The sequence below is a fragment of the Lepidothrix coronata genome, unplaced genomic scaffold (genome assembly GCF_001604755.1).
Source record: "Lepidothrix coronata isolate B3197 unplaced genomic scaffold, Lepidothrix_coronata-1.0 Scaffold179, whole genome shotgun sequence".
NCBI lineage: Eukaryota > Metazoa > Chordata > Aves > Passeriformes > Pipridae > Lepidothrix > Lepidothrix coronata.
In genome coordinates, this window is record NW_016690359.1 from 1886842 (window position 1) to 1902089 (window position 15248).

Consider the following 15248-nt stretch of genomic DNA (forward strand, 5'->3'; position numbering starts at 1 on the left):
ATCCCTAAATTTAGTGATGCCATGAAATCATATATATCTATCTATATATATATATATAGATATAATTTCTTTGAGAAAGAAATCCAGTCCCTTGTCTTCCTTCTTTGGGGCCCAAACATCCTTTGTTAATTAAAGGACATGCACTAAGCCCATGCCATCTTCTCTAAGCCGATATCCAGCAGTGTCCAAGACGTTTCCTTTGCCATCCTCAAGCTCGCTTTGGAGCAGGTGAGGATATTTTTCCTCCAGGTGGTATCTCTGGAGGTCAAGGAGCTCTGAGAGGGCTCCAGGAATGTTTTTAATGAGGTTGCACTCCGTGGATGTCATCTTCTGACTCAGCACAGGGTGGTGCACGTAGGGGACGCACCCATCTGATATGGCCCCGTGATTAGGGAGAGCCACCCATCGCGTGGAGCCTCCGTGTGCCCTGGGAACAAAGTCTGTGCCTTCCCCGTCTGATTCCTGTTTAAGAACATTCCCAAGGATCACCTCTGTCTGCAGCTGAGAGGGAAAATCGCACAAATATTTATTATTATTACTATTATTATTTATTATTGTTATTATTATTATTATTGGAAGACGATGACTTCTAGAAAATTAAACCAGTGAAAGTCTGGATGGGAATCTGGGTAATCTGGTCTAGTGAGCAATTTGCCCATGGGAGGGGGTTGGAAGGAGATGATATTTAAAGTCTCTTCCAACCCAAAACTTTCTGTGATTTTACGTTTCTGTGATTCTATGAAAGTCCCTCAGGAGAGAAGTTCCAGTTCAAATCCCATGTAAACTGAAAAAAAAAACAAAATCAAAACCAAACCCACCAAAGAAAAAGGGAAGAATACAGCTCAGACAAATACAGATTGGAAAGGAGAGCAAGTCTCAAGACTGGTTTGTACTGGTGTTTTGGGTGTCTGATGGCAACCACCAGTGAAAATAATGTGGGCAAATTAGCAGGGTACCACACAAACCCTTCGGAAATAACACTCAGCAACAGATTTGATTATTTTCAGAAAACAAGAGACTTACACTTTGCCTGGTTTCTACTCCACATCCTCTTCTTTTTTTCCTAAAAACAGAAATATGCCCATACTTGACGTTTCTTCATATCAAAATCATTTTCAGAGACCTTCTTATTGAAGAGCTAGTCCAATTCTTAGCATTTCTGAGAGACATGAGGGATTTCCTCCTTTTTATTTGATTAAAAACTTCCATATTTTGTTTTTCTGGTAGAGAAATGTCCAGGAAAGATTGTATTTTGTAGTTAGTCACACAACTCAAATCACTCAAGTTTCAACTGTTACCTTTTGATTACCTCTGCTCTGCTAAATTCTCCCTGGATTATGTCCACAGCTCTGTACTGAATTACTTTCAAAGCAGAAGTGATTTTTCTCACAGGACAAAAATTACTGTGAAAATAATTTGCCTTTTTCTTTGGAAAAGGATAATCAAAAACCTCAACAACTTCTAAGATGAAAAAAAAAAAAAGTGAAATGTTTTCCTTTCTTGAGATTTTTCAAGGAAATGAGTTCTTTCCTGACCAGCTGTTCCGATCCCTTCTCTTTTCAAAGGGAATTTATTTGATCTAGATTTTGGCTGTAACTCAATTGCCATTTTAAAGGGGAAAGTGAGGCATCATGGTTGTGGTATCACTGAATCCATGTGGACAAAAATCACCTGGAGGGATTCCCATCTCTTTGAAACCACCAGAATTCCTCAAGAGTAATTTTCCTAAGCTGCTGAGAAGATATTGGATTCCTGCTTTTCTGGCTCCAGAGCCCCTTGGATACACTCATGTACTGCTTTCTACCATTTCCTCATGGGCACATGGGTAACCTCTCAGAATTTTTAGCCTGATTTTCCAGGGAGAATCAGGCTCCTGTAAATCTTTTTCTCTGGGTCTCTGTTTACTGGCGCCACTTCATTATTTTTTTAATCCTTTGGCTCCTCCACGGTTATGCAGTTTCCTGCAGATTTTCCAAAAATAGTCTGGGTAAAAGAGAAAATAAGGCTGATGTCTGAACATAACCCCTGCTGGATATCAGAGAATCCACTTGAGGTTGAGATACAGCTCGGCAAGAAGCCAAATTTTTTCGGTTTGCTCCTTGGGGACCTATTGTCTTCCACCAGGAAGCTGAGATACTCATATAACAAGCAGGTGGACAAGCACAAAATACAGTGATGTTCTTGGCTTCTTGAAGGCTTTGTAGGGAAGGGTGAGCTGACTTGTGTCTTTCCAAATGATGGTGCAGTTGAGGTGTGTTGTGCTGACCTCTGCATCGCCTTGCAGATGATCTGGACCTCCCACAGTCAGAGGGATTGGACTGGCCCAGCCCAGGGCAGTTCATAGAATCCCAGGACGGTTTAGGACGGAAGGGAACTTAAAGATCATCTCCTTCCAAACCCTATGCCACGAGCAGGGACACCTTCCACTATCCCAGGTTGTTCCAAGCCCCGTCCAACCTGGCCTTGGACACTTCCAGGGATTCAGGGGCAGCCACAGCTTCTCTGGGCAACCTGTGCCAGGGCCTCACCACCCTCACAGGGAAGGATTTGTTCTTAACATCCAATCCAACCCCGCTTTCTGTCAGAGTGAAGACATTCCCCCTTGTCCTGTCACTCCAGGCCCAATTGTCCCCGCTCTCATATCACATCTGCAGCTGAGCCTGGTGCAGGATGAACCAGGAAGGTGATAGGTGAGTGCACCAAGCCCTGGATAGTGACATCGAGCACGATGGAGATTTCCATCAAAAGCTGAGCCTCTGACACGTATTAATGCCCAATGATGCCTCTTATCTGTCAGCCTGAGCTGGGGTTAGAATCACAGAATCATAGAATATTTTTGGTTGGAAGGAATCTTAAAGATCATCTTGTTTCAACCCCCTGCCATGGGCAGGGAACCTTCATGTTGAACATATGGATTTGTGTAGCTCAGGACATGCTTCTCTTGCAGAGAACAGGGAGGAGGCACATGAACATCTCCTCCCTTGTCTCTCTGGAGCTGGGAGGGAGTTGGGATGGGCTGGGTGAGGAGCATTTCCACGGGGGAGCAGAGCACACGGCACAGCTTTCCTGCCCCACTGAGACGCTCTGGCAGCTCTTTGATGTCAGAGCAGTTCTGCTCTGTGGGTCCAGGCCTGTGTTTATCCATGGTCACAGGAATTTGTCTGGATTGTAAACACGGCCGTTTGCCTGTCCCAATCTGTTTGCCCTGGCTATGTCCAGTCCTGAAAATTGGATAACGTCAGAGCAGAAGGGAAGGTTTCTATTTCTGTCTCCCGGTATCCGTGTCCCAGCACATCCCTGCTGCCACTGAAGTCCTGCAGCCAACACTGTATGGCAGGGAAAGGAGTCCCTCTTCCCAATAACTCTGGGGGCTTCCTCGGGAAAGGAAGAGCTGTTTCTTGCAACCTACAAAACCTGAATATTTTGTGATTTTTTAAAATGTCCCTTCTGGGCTAAGCTGAGAACCAGAGCAGTAATTAAATGTATGGTCACCTAATTAACCGAGTGTTTTCCCTTCTCTCCTGCCATGGCAGCAGAATTCTTTGACGATTATTCCGAGGGGCGAGAATGTGTCAACTGTGGGGCCATGTCCACCCCACTCTGGAGGAGGGATGGCACAGGGCACTACCTCTGCAACGCCTGCGGGCTCTACCACAAGATGAACGGCATCAACCGGCCCCTGTTCAAACCCCAGAGGAGGCTGGTAAGTCCCGATCACACAGCGCGTGTGGGGTGAGGAGGAGGCACAGACCTGGGCTAGATGGAGGTGACAGTGATGTTTCAACTCCTTGGGTCCCTGTCTGCCCAGCTCAGGTGGTTTTGGTCCAGATATCCAAAATAAGTCAGATTTTCTCGTGCTTGTGACACTCCAAGGCCTTGTACTGTCCAGACCACTTCTCCAGGCACTCAGGCCAGGCAGTGCAAGGGGCTCTAGGACAAAGAGCAGTACTTTGGTGTTGATTTAGCAACAGCCACTCTTTGCTGTAGTATCCCTCTTACCCCTAGGGTCCTTATTGCCTGGTAACTGCTGGATGACCCCTCTCACTTCCTGGTGACTGGACACCTTTTCTGGATATCCTAGTCCTGGCTCCATTGGTTGAGCTGAAACAGAGCTTGAGGGGCAGGTCAGGGTATCCCAAAATCTGTGGAGTCAGGGTGGGGTATGCATGAGGAACCTGGGGGACAGAAAGGTTCATCCTGGAGAAGAAAAGGCTTTGGGGTGACCTAACTGTGGCCTTCCAGTAACTGAAGAAAGCCTACAAGGAAAATGGAGAGAGACCTTTCACAAAGACATGGAATGACAGGAAAAGGGGGAATGGCTTTACACTGACAGAGAGTAGATTTAGGTTAGATATTAGGGAGAAATTCTTGGCTGTGAGGGTGGTGAGGCCCTGGCACAGGTTGCCCAGAGAAGCTGTGGCTGCCCCTGGATCCCTGGAAGTGTCCAAGGCCAGGTTGGACAGGGCTTGGAACAACCTGGGATAGTGGAAGGTGTCCCTGCCCATGGCAGGGGGTTGGAACAAGATGAGCTTTAAGGGCCCTTCCAACTCAAACCATTCTGGGATTTTATGAGCTTGACATTGATATCCTGTCTGTCCCTGCCCATTTTGGTGAGGGACCTTTGGGAAGGTCTCTGTGTCCTCAGGGACACGAGTACATCACAACTTCAGGCAGAAAGGAGCCACTAAGGTACCCCTGAGAGCCTGTTTTCCCAATCCTTGGCTTCCACGAGGCTCCATCACCAACCTGCCCTGCCCTTTGCGTCGCTCAGACCTGTCTGTGCTCAAACCCGGCCGTCCCCTGAAAGCGTCAAAAATGCCACCGGCAGCTCGAGCGCTGCCACCAACTACAGACACCCAGCGCCCTCTTGTGAAAACCCCTTCCAGGCACTGCACCGACCGATCCAGGCAGGATTTCGCCTTGGCACCCAGGACCTTCCCTCTCTCATTTCCTGGCCTACAGATTATCTGTGTAGTCAGTCAGGAATGGCCCATTGGATACCAGGGTTGGTCCTTTACAGCAGTGGATCTCTGCACAGTCTCGGGATAAGGCTTGGAAAACTCCATAAGAAATACAAATCCATGAATTGTGCAGATCCTTATGCGCACTTTTGTCACTTGGCTGGGCAGTTGGCAATCTGGAAATCTTGCAAAAGTGGCCAAATTTCTGCTTTTTCCTCTAGAATATAATTTCTATGAAGAAAAGGAGGACATGTCTCTGGATGCAACACAGGGGTGTGGTGAAAGTAATGCCAACTGATCTGCCTAAATAAATATATTCAGTGCAAGTGACTTGGTTTAATCTGTGATTGTGTAATCCAGTTTTTTTGGAGACAGATATTCCAGAGAGCCCTGCTAGGGGAGATCTTTGCCTTTGCTGCAAGCTCTCTCTTAAGCTCTCACTCCACTTATGACCAAAGCTAAAACATGGTGAGATTACAACTAAAGTTTGGTTTCTATGCACCAAAGGGGTTTCCAGCTTTCAAAGTCTTAAGAATTACTCTGAGTTTCAATTTTTTCTTGTGCTACAGCTGTAGATTAACTGATCCTATTTAATAATGAGGGAAAAGACATGGAGAGAAAGCTGTGGCAAAGATCACAGAGGAAATTCCTGGTAGCTGCCAGGTCCTCATCTCCCAGGCTTTCACCCTATTACACAGATGCCAGCTGTGCTGTTCAGGGCTGCAGAGCTGGCTGGATGTCCAAGACCACCAGATTTCCTCCCTGTAGGCTCCTTTTCACGAGAACAGACATTATCACACAGCTCTCATCCTTCTGTTCAGTCCCAAATTTATCAGCAAGCAAAGAGGGAATTTGACCCCTGCCCATTCAGACTTTATCCTCAGCCTCTAAGAGCTGAGCTTTGAAGGATGCTGGGAGGAGTCAGGCAGGTGTGGAACACGTGGCTTTTTCCTCTTCCACCTCCCACTCAGCTTCCAAGCTCAAAACTTGTATTTTTTATGTTTTCAAGCCCATTGCTTTCTCCTGTGGCCTTTTAAGCTAAACCAGTTCACTCAGAAAGGGAACTTCAGAAGGCCTGTTCCCTGCACGTTAGTGGGGATTCCTATCCATTATCACACTGACTTTTAGGAAGACAACGCTGCTGGAAGCTCTCTTTTTCTTATCTTCCCCTCAAGCCACATGAGCCACATCACATAAAGCTAGAAAGGAGTATGTAATGTTCATGGCATTGAAAACATCTTCTTGGGATAGCCAATATGCCTGGAAAGTGAAGGGTTTGGAAGTCTGAAAGGGTGGGACAGTCTGAGATCCAGACACCTTAGTGTAAGTGTGTACAGGTGTAGAGGGTCTCCAAGCTGCTACTAGATCTGCTGGCGGTCTGGGCCTCTGTTCAGGTGATGTGTAATTCTGGAGAAAAGGAGGTTCGGGGGGGACCTTCTCACTCTCCACAACTCCTGACAGGAGGGTGGAGCCGGGGGGATCCGGCTCTGCTCCCAAGGGACAGGACAAGAGGAAATGGCTTCAAGCTGTGCCAGGAGAGGTTCAGGCTAGGCATCAGTAAGAATTTCTTAATTGAAAAGGTGGTTAAGCATTGAAAGGGGCTGCCCAGGGAGGTGGTGGAGTCCCCATCCCTGGAGGTGTTCAAGAAACTACTGAACATGACACTCAGTGCTCTAGTCTGGTTGACAAGGTGAGGATCAAAGGTTGCACTTGATGATCTTGGAGGTCTTTTCTAACCTAAATGATTCTATTTTATGTCTCTGGCACCATCTGAGATGTGCCAGGACAGCTGAGACATCCTGGCAGGCATGAGGCAGTGGAAAGGCAGTGGAGCAGAAGCCAAAAGGCGAGAGAGGCAGCAAAAGGCAGTTGTGTCACCCACTGCAAAAGACAAGAAAGAGGAAAAAACAGAGAAATAAGAGAGGCAAGAGGAAAGGAAAACCTGGGGCATACTGGTGTGAGCTCACTGGGATCTGGGACGCTGCTAGTGGCAACAGGGGGGGGCTGATGAGTTTTCTCTCTCTGCATCTCCCCGCAGTCGGCGTCTCGCCGCGTCGGCCTCTCCTGTGCCAACTGCCACACGACCACAACCACGCTGTGGCGCAGGAACGCCGAGGGAGAGCCCGTCTGCAATGCCTGTGGACTCTACATGAAGCTCCATGGGGTAAAATGTGGATCAACACAGTGATTTCTACTCTCTGTGGGAGGGTGCCCATAGCACCAAGCCGGGAATTGAGTTCTTTGCACAACTCTGTGCTCTCCCAGAGCTGTTTTTCCTGATGTTCCTTTGGGTTTTAGTGCCCCTCAACATCCTGGTTATACTGGCAAGGGATGCATGCAGGGCATTTCTCACATACTCATTAGGTCCCCTCTGCAACAAAGTCTTAAAACCTAATAAAACCAGGTCCAGATTCTTCCCACCTAAATTCAGGCCCAGATTCTTCCCACCTAGCTCCTCCACCAGGGTGTCAGATCCCAGCTACAACTTGGCTGTAGACTTGTCAGGGACTGATGGGTGACTTTTCTTGCAGAAAAGTCTAGACAGTCTCTTCCTTTGTGTATTGATGTCATGTGTGATATCTCCAGAAGAGTCCTGCTGGAGGCCAAGGCATAGCAGGACTTCAAGATGCAAATCTTCAGCCTTTCTCTCATCAGTCAGTGACAACAGGATCACCCCCATGGCAGATTCAGAGGCCTTCAACACCCTGGTGGTCGCTTAGTGGCCAACCCCAGCCCATGGCAGAGAGGTTGGAACTAGATGGTCTTTAAGATCCCTTCCAACCCAAACCATTCCAGGATTCTATGACTGTTGCTCCTAGCATTTTTATACACCTTTAAATACAATAAAAATCATATAAAGCAATAAATAATTGCTTTATTTTCCTGTATTTATTGCTTGAACAGTTTATACCTGACTAAATTTGCTTTCAGTGATGTTCAGTGACTCAGAGTAGATGGATTCATGAGAGACAGGTCAAAGCTGGAAGACAAATGGGAAGCCTTACCAATTATTCCTAGAAATCCCAGCATGTTTCTGACTGTCCCACTTCAGTGGGATCAGCTCCTAAGGGGGGTCAGCCCACACAGGCTTGGTACCTTTCCCAAAAGCAGTAGATCTTGGCTAAAGATCTACTCTTTAGCCAAAAAGAGTGTTTTTGTTCTGAGTTATACAGGAAATTCAATCAGATGAGTTGTTGTTCCTTCTGGCCTTAAAACACTCAGTACCCAGGGTGTGAGCTGCCTACCTATTCCCATTTGGATGCACATCTTGGAGCATTGACATCTCTCTTCACACAGAAGAGACCAGGGAATCTGGGCTCCATCTTGTTGCTGTTTCCAGTTAAATCACCTGGTTTTCATGGAGCCCACAAGGTAGAGCTGGAATCACGTTCTCCTAGATGACCTTAAGGACATTCAGAAACCAATGGGCTTTTCTACTTGGATCCACAGGTTCCAAGGCCTTTAGCAATGAGAAAAGAGGGCATTCAGACGAGGAAGCGCAAGCCGAAGAACCTTAACAAAACAAAGACACCAGCAGGTGAGTGTTGAACAGGAGGAGTTTATGATATGTGTACAAGTTTGCATTTGTGTTTCTGACCACACTGTTGTATGAGCCAGAGATCCAACCACAAAACAGGCTGATTTTCCAGAAGAAATGGGGAATGTCTGAATGCCTTTCAGCAGCAACAAAGCCCTTCCCGCTACTTTTTAATCTATTTTTACCACACTAACTTCTTGGTGGGTGGGTGGGTACAGCTCTGCACTGAAAGGTCTTTGGAAAGAGCCTGGTTTTCCACCTGCTTTCTCCCAGGCCCATCCAGCAGCGAGAGTCTTACCCCGACCACCAGCTCCACCAGCAGCAGCAGCAGCGCCACAACCACCGAGGAAATGCGGCCCATAAAAACCGAACCCGGGCTCTCATCTCACTACGGGCACCCCAGCCCCGTTTCTCAGGTACAGAGGGGAGGTGATGGCAGTGGGACAAAGATTGGAATTAGGACAGTAGACTCGGGGAGAAGAACATCCTCAAAATGTTACTTAGGTACTTAGAGGTAAGTACCTGAAAGGAGCTTACAAGAAAGATGGAGAGAGACCTTTTACAAGGGCCTGGAGTGACAGGACAAGGGGGAATGGCTTCAAACTGAAAGAGAGTAGGTTTAGATTGGATATTAAGAAGAAATTCTTCCCTGTGAGGGTGGTGAGGCCCTGGAACAGGTTGCCCAGAGAAGCTGTGGCTGCCCCATCCCTGGAAGTGTTCAAGGTCGTGTTGGATGGGGCTTGGAGCAACCTGGGATAGTGGAAGGTGTCCCTGCCCATGGCAGGGGGTTGGCACGAGATGATCTTTAAGGTCTTTCCAACCCAAACCATTCTATGATTCTATGAATTTCTATGGAAAAAGGCTGCTTCTTTTCACCTCAGGGGTCTAGGAGTTCTCAGAGAGAGATTTATCCTTCGGGATGGGGTAAAACCCCAGATTTTTGTGAATTAGGCTTTTTAATGATGTGTGGCTGTTCTGAACAGACAACAGGAAGTAGCAGCTTTTTTGAAAACATTAAATTCTGCTGTTTGAAAACATTAAATTCCTTCTAGTTGGGCAGCTTTACATGTCCCATAGCAGAAAAATACCCATTACCTTTCTATGATTTGATCTGTCTTGAGCAAGGGAAGCCCTGGCAATATTTCCCTACTTTCTCTGCACTGGCTGGCTGAGTGTTGGGTGATATGAGCATGAGGGCAGAGAGCTGCAGGGTAAAGTGGTGTGATCTGTACCACAGCCACCACTAGATGTCTGAGGACCAGCACAATGTGGATTCACACAAGATGTTTTCATTTGAAAGCCAGAAAAGCCCAAGGCCAACAAAATTTTAAGCCTTGGTAAGCAAAATGATAATTTCTGACATTTAAAAGAGAACCACATGGCGTGTGTGCAGCAGTAGGAAAGAACAGGGTCTTTCCCTGGAAGTGTTCAACACCAGGTAGGACAGGGCTTTGAGCAACCTGGTCTAGTGGAAGGTGTCCCTGCCCATGGCAGGGGGGTTGTAACAAGATGATATTTAAAGTCCCTTCCAACCCAGACCCTTCTGTGATTCCATGATTCTAGAAAAAGAAGGAAAGAGACTGCCCAAGGTATCACACATAAGCTGCAATCTGCAGCAAATCCAGAGACATTATTACAATAGCACCAGCTAAATGGATTCACATGTTCTTCTATGGTTGGAAGGTTTGTTCACAGGATTCTCCTTTTTCCACAGGCATTCTCAGTCTCTGCCATGTCCGGCCATGGATCCTCCATTCATCCTGTGATCTCAGCTCTGAAGCTTTCCCCGCAGGGTTACCAGTCAGCCATCAGCCAGTCTCCCCAAACCAGCTCCAAACAGGACTCCTGGAACAGCCTGGTGTTAGCTGAGAACCACGGGGACATCATAACTGCATAACCTGGGCTCCCACCCACCAACTTCAGGCTGATCCGCTCAAGAGATGAAGAAGATGCCACGTCAATGCTGTTTCCCACCTCTCCTGCTCTCCTGCCTTCTCTTTCCTTTGTAAGATGTTCCAGCAAAGAGGTAAAGAGGACTGATCTGAGGTCCAGGAGAGCTCTAATGAAGCAGAGACGAAAATCTCAAAGTAACTACTGGATACGAAGCATTTCCCCCCACTTTAAATGAGCCTCTCTATTTGATTGTCACCACCTTCTATGAAACAGAAACACACAGATGGACCCAGTTCTTGAGTTTTATTTAAAAAGATTTGGCATTTGAGACTCTGACAATGGTGGAGCAGAGCCACTTCTTTTCTTCTGTCACCATCCATTCTCTCCCTGATCAGAAGAAAATGCCACTGTCTTCTCATTACCCAAATTCTGTGATCTTCCACCAAATGGAGCCAGTTCCAGAACAGTTTGCTGAACAGACTTCACTAGAGATTCTTTAGTGGCTTTAGTGGATTTGATATGATCTAGGGCAGAGAAAAAAATAGACACCTCCCCCTCCTCAGCTCACACATGTAGAGCACTATCTTTATTTTCCTAGATGGTCTGGAAAGCTGATGAATGTCTGTATTTAATAGTAACTCCTTTCCTATTTATCATTATGAAATCATGGGACTGTGTTTCCAAGAGGTTGTTGGCTCAGCCTGGAGAAGGTCTATCCAAAGTCAAAGCAGGATTTTGGAAGAAGGAACCTGCTGGAAGCAGGTAGAGGAGATCCACGTTGGTAATCAAATCCTGGAGGAAATGGCTGGGCTCTTCCCTTATGGATAGTAACAAGCCAGGCTTAGAGATGATTCAAGTGCACAGCAAGTGAAAGATGCTCTTCTAACACTGCTGTGCCATTGCTTTTGAGATAGATAATTTAATTATTTTGCCTACTTTTATGTTGTTTGGATGTCATTGATGAAATCTGACTGTCACTTCTTTTTGGCTGTACTGTGAGTGCCCACTTCCTCCCCTAACAGCTGGCTCGCGACCATTTCCCACATCTAATCCTTTAGGATTTCACCTCTGGCAACAAGCAAAGGCTCCAGCCTCTCATGGAGGTGGCAGGGGCTGTTTTCTTTACCAAACATGTGCACAGACTTGCTTGCCTGCAAGAGAAGTGTAACTCCATTCCTGCATGAGTACTAAACAAGACTTGTCTATTTTCTTGCCCGTATGGCTCTCAAGAACCAGGGAATTGTAGCAAATGGAGTTGGAAGAGGTGCTGAGAGCTCACTGACTCATTCCCTTTCCCTAAAGGGATCAATTCTGCCTAACCCAGCCCTGCCTACTCTGTCTTTAGCATGTGCTTAACAAACTCCAGCATTGTAGATGCCACAGCTCTCCTGTGCAGTCCAAGTTCTTCACCAGATGCTTGCCATGGTGTTTTCATCAATATTTCCAAGGAGAGACAGCTTTGCCTGTCTAGGCAGAGAATTTTTGGGAGACCTTATCCTACAAGATTCCCCACCCTTTTTTCTGTCCACTCCCAAACTCTGTTCCCCTTCCTGTCTTCCCAGCTCCTCTCTTTTCCTCCCTGCATCCATAACTCGAGTGTGGAACTACCAAGTGAAAATTTCTAAGAGGGATTGTGCATCCCACCCCAAATGTGCCATCCTCTGTCTCCTGCTGTTTAACATTCCCACAGGGAGTGTTTCCACCCAAACACCAGGCTTGGTGAAGAGGAAAATCACGTACAGGTTTGAAGCAAAAGAAGGGCATTATGTTGTCTTTGTCTGAACTCACCATTTTCCTCCTTAGCCTCTCTAAGGAGAAGGATTCAATTGGATTGGTCATGAGAAAGACTAGGACTGGCACAGCAGAGACCTGGACCCTTCCACATTCCCTTTGCTCTCCGTAACTCAGATTGGCAGGGATTTGGAGGGGTGACAGAGCCTCTGCAATCCCTAGAGAAAAACACCATGGCAATGGTGCCATGGGAACGGCTGCATGATGTTTGCACCAGAGTTTCCACCCTGCCTTGCTGGGCTAATGCAGTGTTTAGCCTCATTAGTGCTAATTACAGATGAGGAAAAGACATCTGTGAAACATGAATAAAAATAAATGAGATTCTGTGATTCTGCTCAGGCCTGGCAGGCTGCAGAGAGGAGGAGAAATAGCACATAAAAATACGAATTTGGGGTGAAAACACAAAGGTGTTTCTCTGTTGGCGTGAAGATTTTTAACCAGCCTCCTCCTTGAACTAAATTCCTTTGTAAATGACACTTGAGCTCTCTTGGGATCTGCCTGTGAATTCCAGGCCACAACAGAGCACCACAACATGCATGAACCACTTGGCTTATGCACATATTGGAGATACCCTGAACTACCCTGGATAACCTGAGAGGAAGGGGAGCAAGCGGCCTCTTGGAGAGGAGAAGTTCAGATCAACCCCCTCCCCCATTTCTCTTTCCATACTGATGCTCCCATTGGTTCTGCCCACCCTGCCTTATTGCTGTGCTCCTCCTCCTCCCCTCAAAGCCAAAAATCCCAGGTGGAATTTTTCTTCTATCCTTAAAACACTCCAAGATGTCATAAAGGACTATGCTTGCAATGCCAGGGGGGAAAATCCCTGCAGAACCTAAGTGTGGTTATGCTCCCTCAGGTTATCTAAATGACCACAGCAGAGATTTATTAAATGTTTTTTACCCTTTCTCAAAGCCTTAAAAATAATTCTTGAAGCAGAGTGAGAAGCATTCACAAGACTCTAATGGCAGAACAAGATGTCTGCTTTCAAAAGGTGAAGCTCTGGGGGCTGTGAGAACAACTTTAGGCTTTGAGGACAACTACTTAGAGGTCGAATTCAGCTCTTTTGTCCCCCTATTTGCACCAGAAGCAGTAGAATTTTGGCTACACCTGGTTCTGCAGTTCTTTTCAATCACCCAAAACTGTTGTAAAGCTATTTTTGATCCAGGAACATTTATTCTGGCCAACATTGATATCAAGGTGCTTAGAGACTGACTTCAAATGCAGTGCCATCATTTTAGGTGGTGTACAAACTCACCATAAATGACAGGTCCTCTCCTTCAGAGCTCGTAATCATCAAATTACAGAGTAATTTAAATCAGAAGGGATGAGATCAGATTTCTCAGGCAACTTTTGAATATTCCCAAGGATGGAAACCCTGCCACCTCTCTGATTTCCTGTTCCAGTGTTTGACCACCCTCATGGTGCAAATGTTTTTCCACATAAATGTTAGATTATAATAAGAGGCAGAATCATCAGTAAATTAACTGTTCAGACTTGGGGAGTCCCAAGCAACAAGTCACTGTGGGAGGTTGAATGTTGTCTCAAAGCCCAGGAATCACACAAAGCCCCTTCTCAAAGGTGGGAGCTGGGAAGGCCAATGCAGGAGGACAAACTCTGGAAGTGACAGATGAAGGGATACTCAGAAGACAAGAGGATAAAAGTGCCACCAACTTTCAGGACACTCAGCTCCTTCTAGCAGGAGGGGTAACTCACAAAATTCCAGGTTCCACGTGAGCTCTGCTTTCCTGCCCATGATGGGGGGAGCATTTCAAGCCTGCTTTGGTAATTAAACTAGATACAATTATTAGAGACCCAGACAAGGTAATTATTGCTATTATTATTGCTATTATTGCTGGAGAACCTTGTGAGGACCATTCCAGGCCAGGTCCTCCACAAATGCAGGAGTGAGAACTATCCCTGCCCTGAGGAGCGAGAGGGAAGAGCCCACTCCTGCAAAACACTTCAGCACGAATATAAATACATTTGTGGGACTCGTTCCCATAGAGATCATCACTAATCATGAAAATGTTGATGCTGAAAGATTTTGTAGCACAAGGTTTGGTTGTGTCAAACCAGCCCTTGGCAATGGCTCAGCGGCCACCGAAGTGAAATGAGCAGCTGAAAAGCAGGATGGGGAGACAGGGCAGTAAAAAGGTCACTTAACCATTTCCAAATGTCTTTGCTCTTTGTGGAAGTGCAATATCTTGATTCACTTCAGCTACTCTTTGTAAACTGATCAGAAGAGATCCTTGGATCACTTGCAACGTTATGGGCTTAGATGGAGAGGGTGCAATCAGGAGGAGCTCAGGAATATTGCAAGGGAGCTTTAAAACCAATCACCAACTCAATGCAACATTGAAGCTGTGACTATGTTTTGTTTTGCCTTTTTTTTCTCCCCATGTATAAAGTTTGAAGCTTCCCATGTCATCTGGGAAAGTCTCATGGAAACAGACATTTCTTTGTAAGGGGGAGAGGGAAACCAACCAACTGAACAAGCTGTAATTATTTAAAGATGTAAAAAAATATCTATTATGAAGTAGTATGGCTACCAATCCACGTAACTTCTACACCTTTAGAACTAATGGAAATAAAACAATGATAATAAAATCAGAAGGTTTCTGCTTGACTCTGTTTGCCCTCATGGGCTTCTTGGAGAGGGATGGGGGTAAATGATAAGATATTAAGTGCACCTGGAGAAGAAATGGTGCAGTGAGTCATGTCCCAGGAAGCTCATAAGGATAGAATTACAGGGTGATTTTAAGTCAGAAGGGAAAAAGATCAGGTTTTTCAAAGCATTCTTCAGTCAAGTTTTGAATATTCCCAAAGATGAAAATCCTGCTACCTCTCTGGGTTCCTGTTCCAGTATCTGACCACCCTCATGGAGGAAATGTTTTTGCAAGTCACAGAATCAGAGAAAAATAGAATGTTAAGGGTTTGCAAGGAACCTTAAAGACCGTCCAGTTCCAACTCCCTGCCATGGGCAGGAACACCTTCCACTAGCCCAGGTTGCTCCAAGCCCTGTCCAACCTGGCCTTGAACACTTCCAGGGATGGGGCAGCTACAGC

General features: G+C 46.2%; 1 protein-coding gene across 4 annotated transcripts in view; it reads left to right on the top strand.

Annotated features, from left to right (window-relative positions):
* Window positions 1–14980, top strand: part of GATA4 (GATA binding protein 4) — a 30928-nt gene extending 15948 nt beyond the window's left edge. For 3 of the 4 annotated variants that reach the window (XM_017830492.1, XM_017830491.1, XM_017830489.1), the window contains 5 exons: window positions 3534–3703; window positions 7000–7125; window positions 8412–8499; window positions 8773–8915; window positions 10214–14980. In XM_017830492.1, coding sequence (XP_017685981.1) covers window positions 3534–3703; window positions 7000–7125; window positions 8412–8499; window positions 8773–8915; window positions 10214–10396 — 710 coding nt within the window. In that variant the 3' untranslated portion in view covers window positions 10397–14980. The remainder of the gene's footprint in view (window positions 1–3533; window positions 3704–6999; window positions 7126–8411; window positions 8500–8772; window positions 8916–10213) is intronic. The other variant, XM_017830490.1, reaches the window with a different exon arrangement.
* The last annotated feature ends 268 nt before the right edge of the window (window positions 14981–15248 follow it).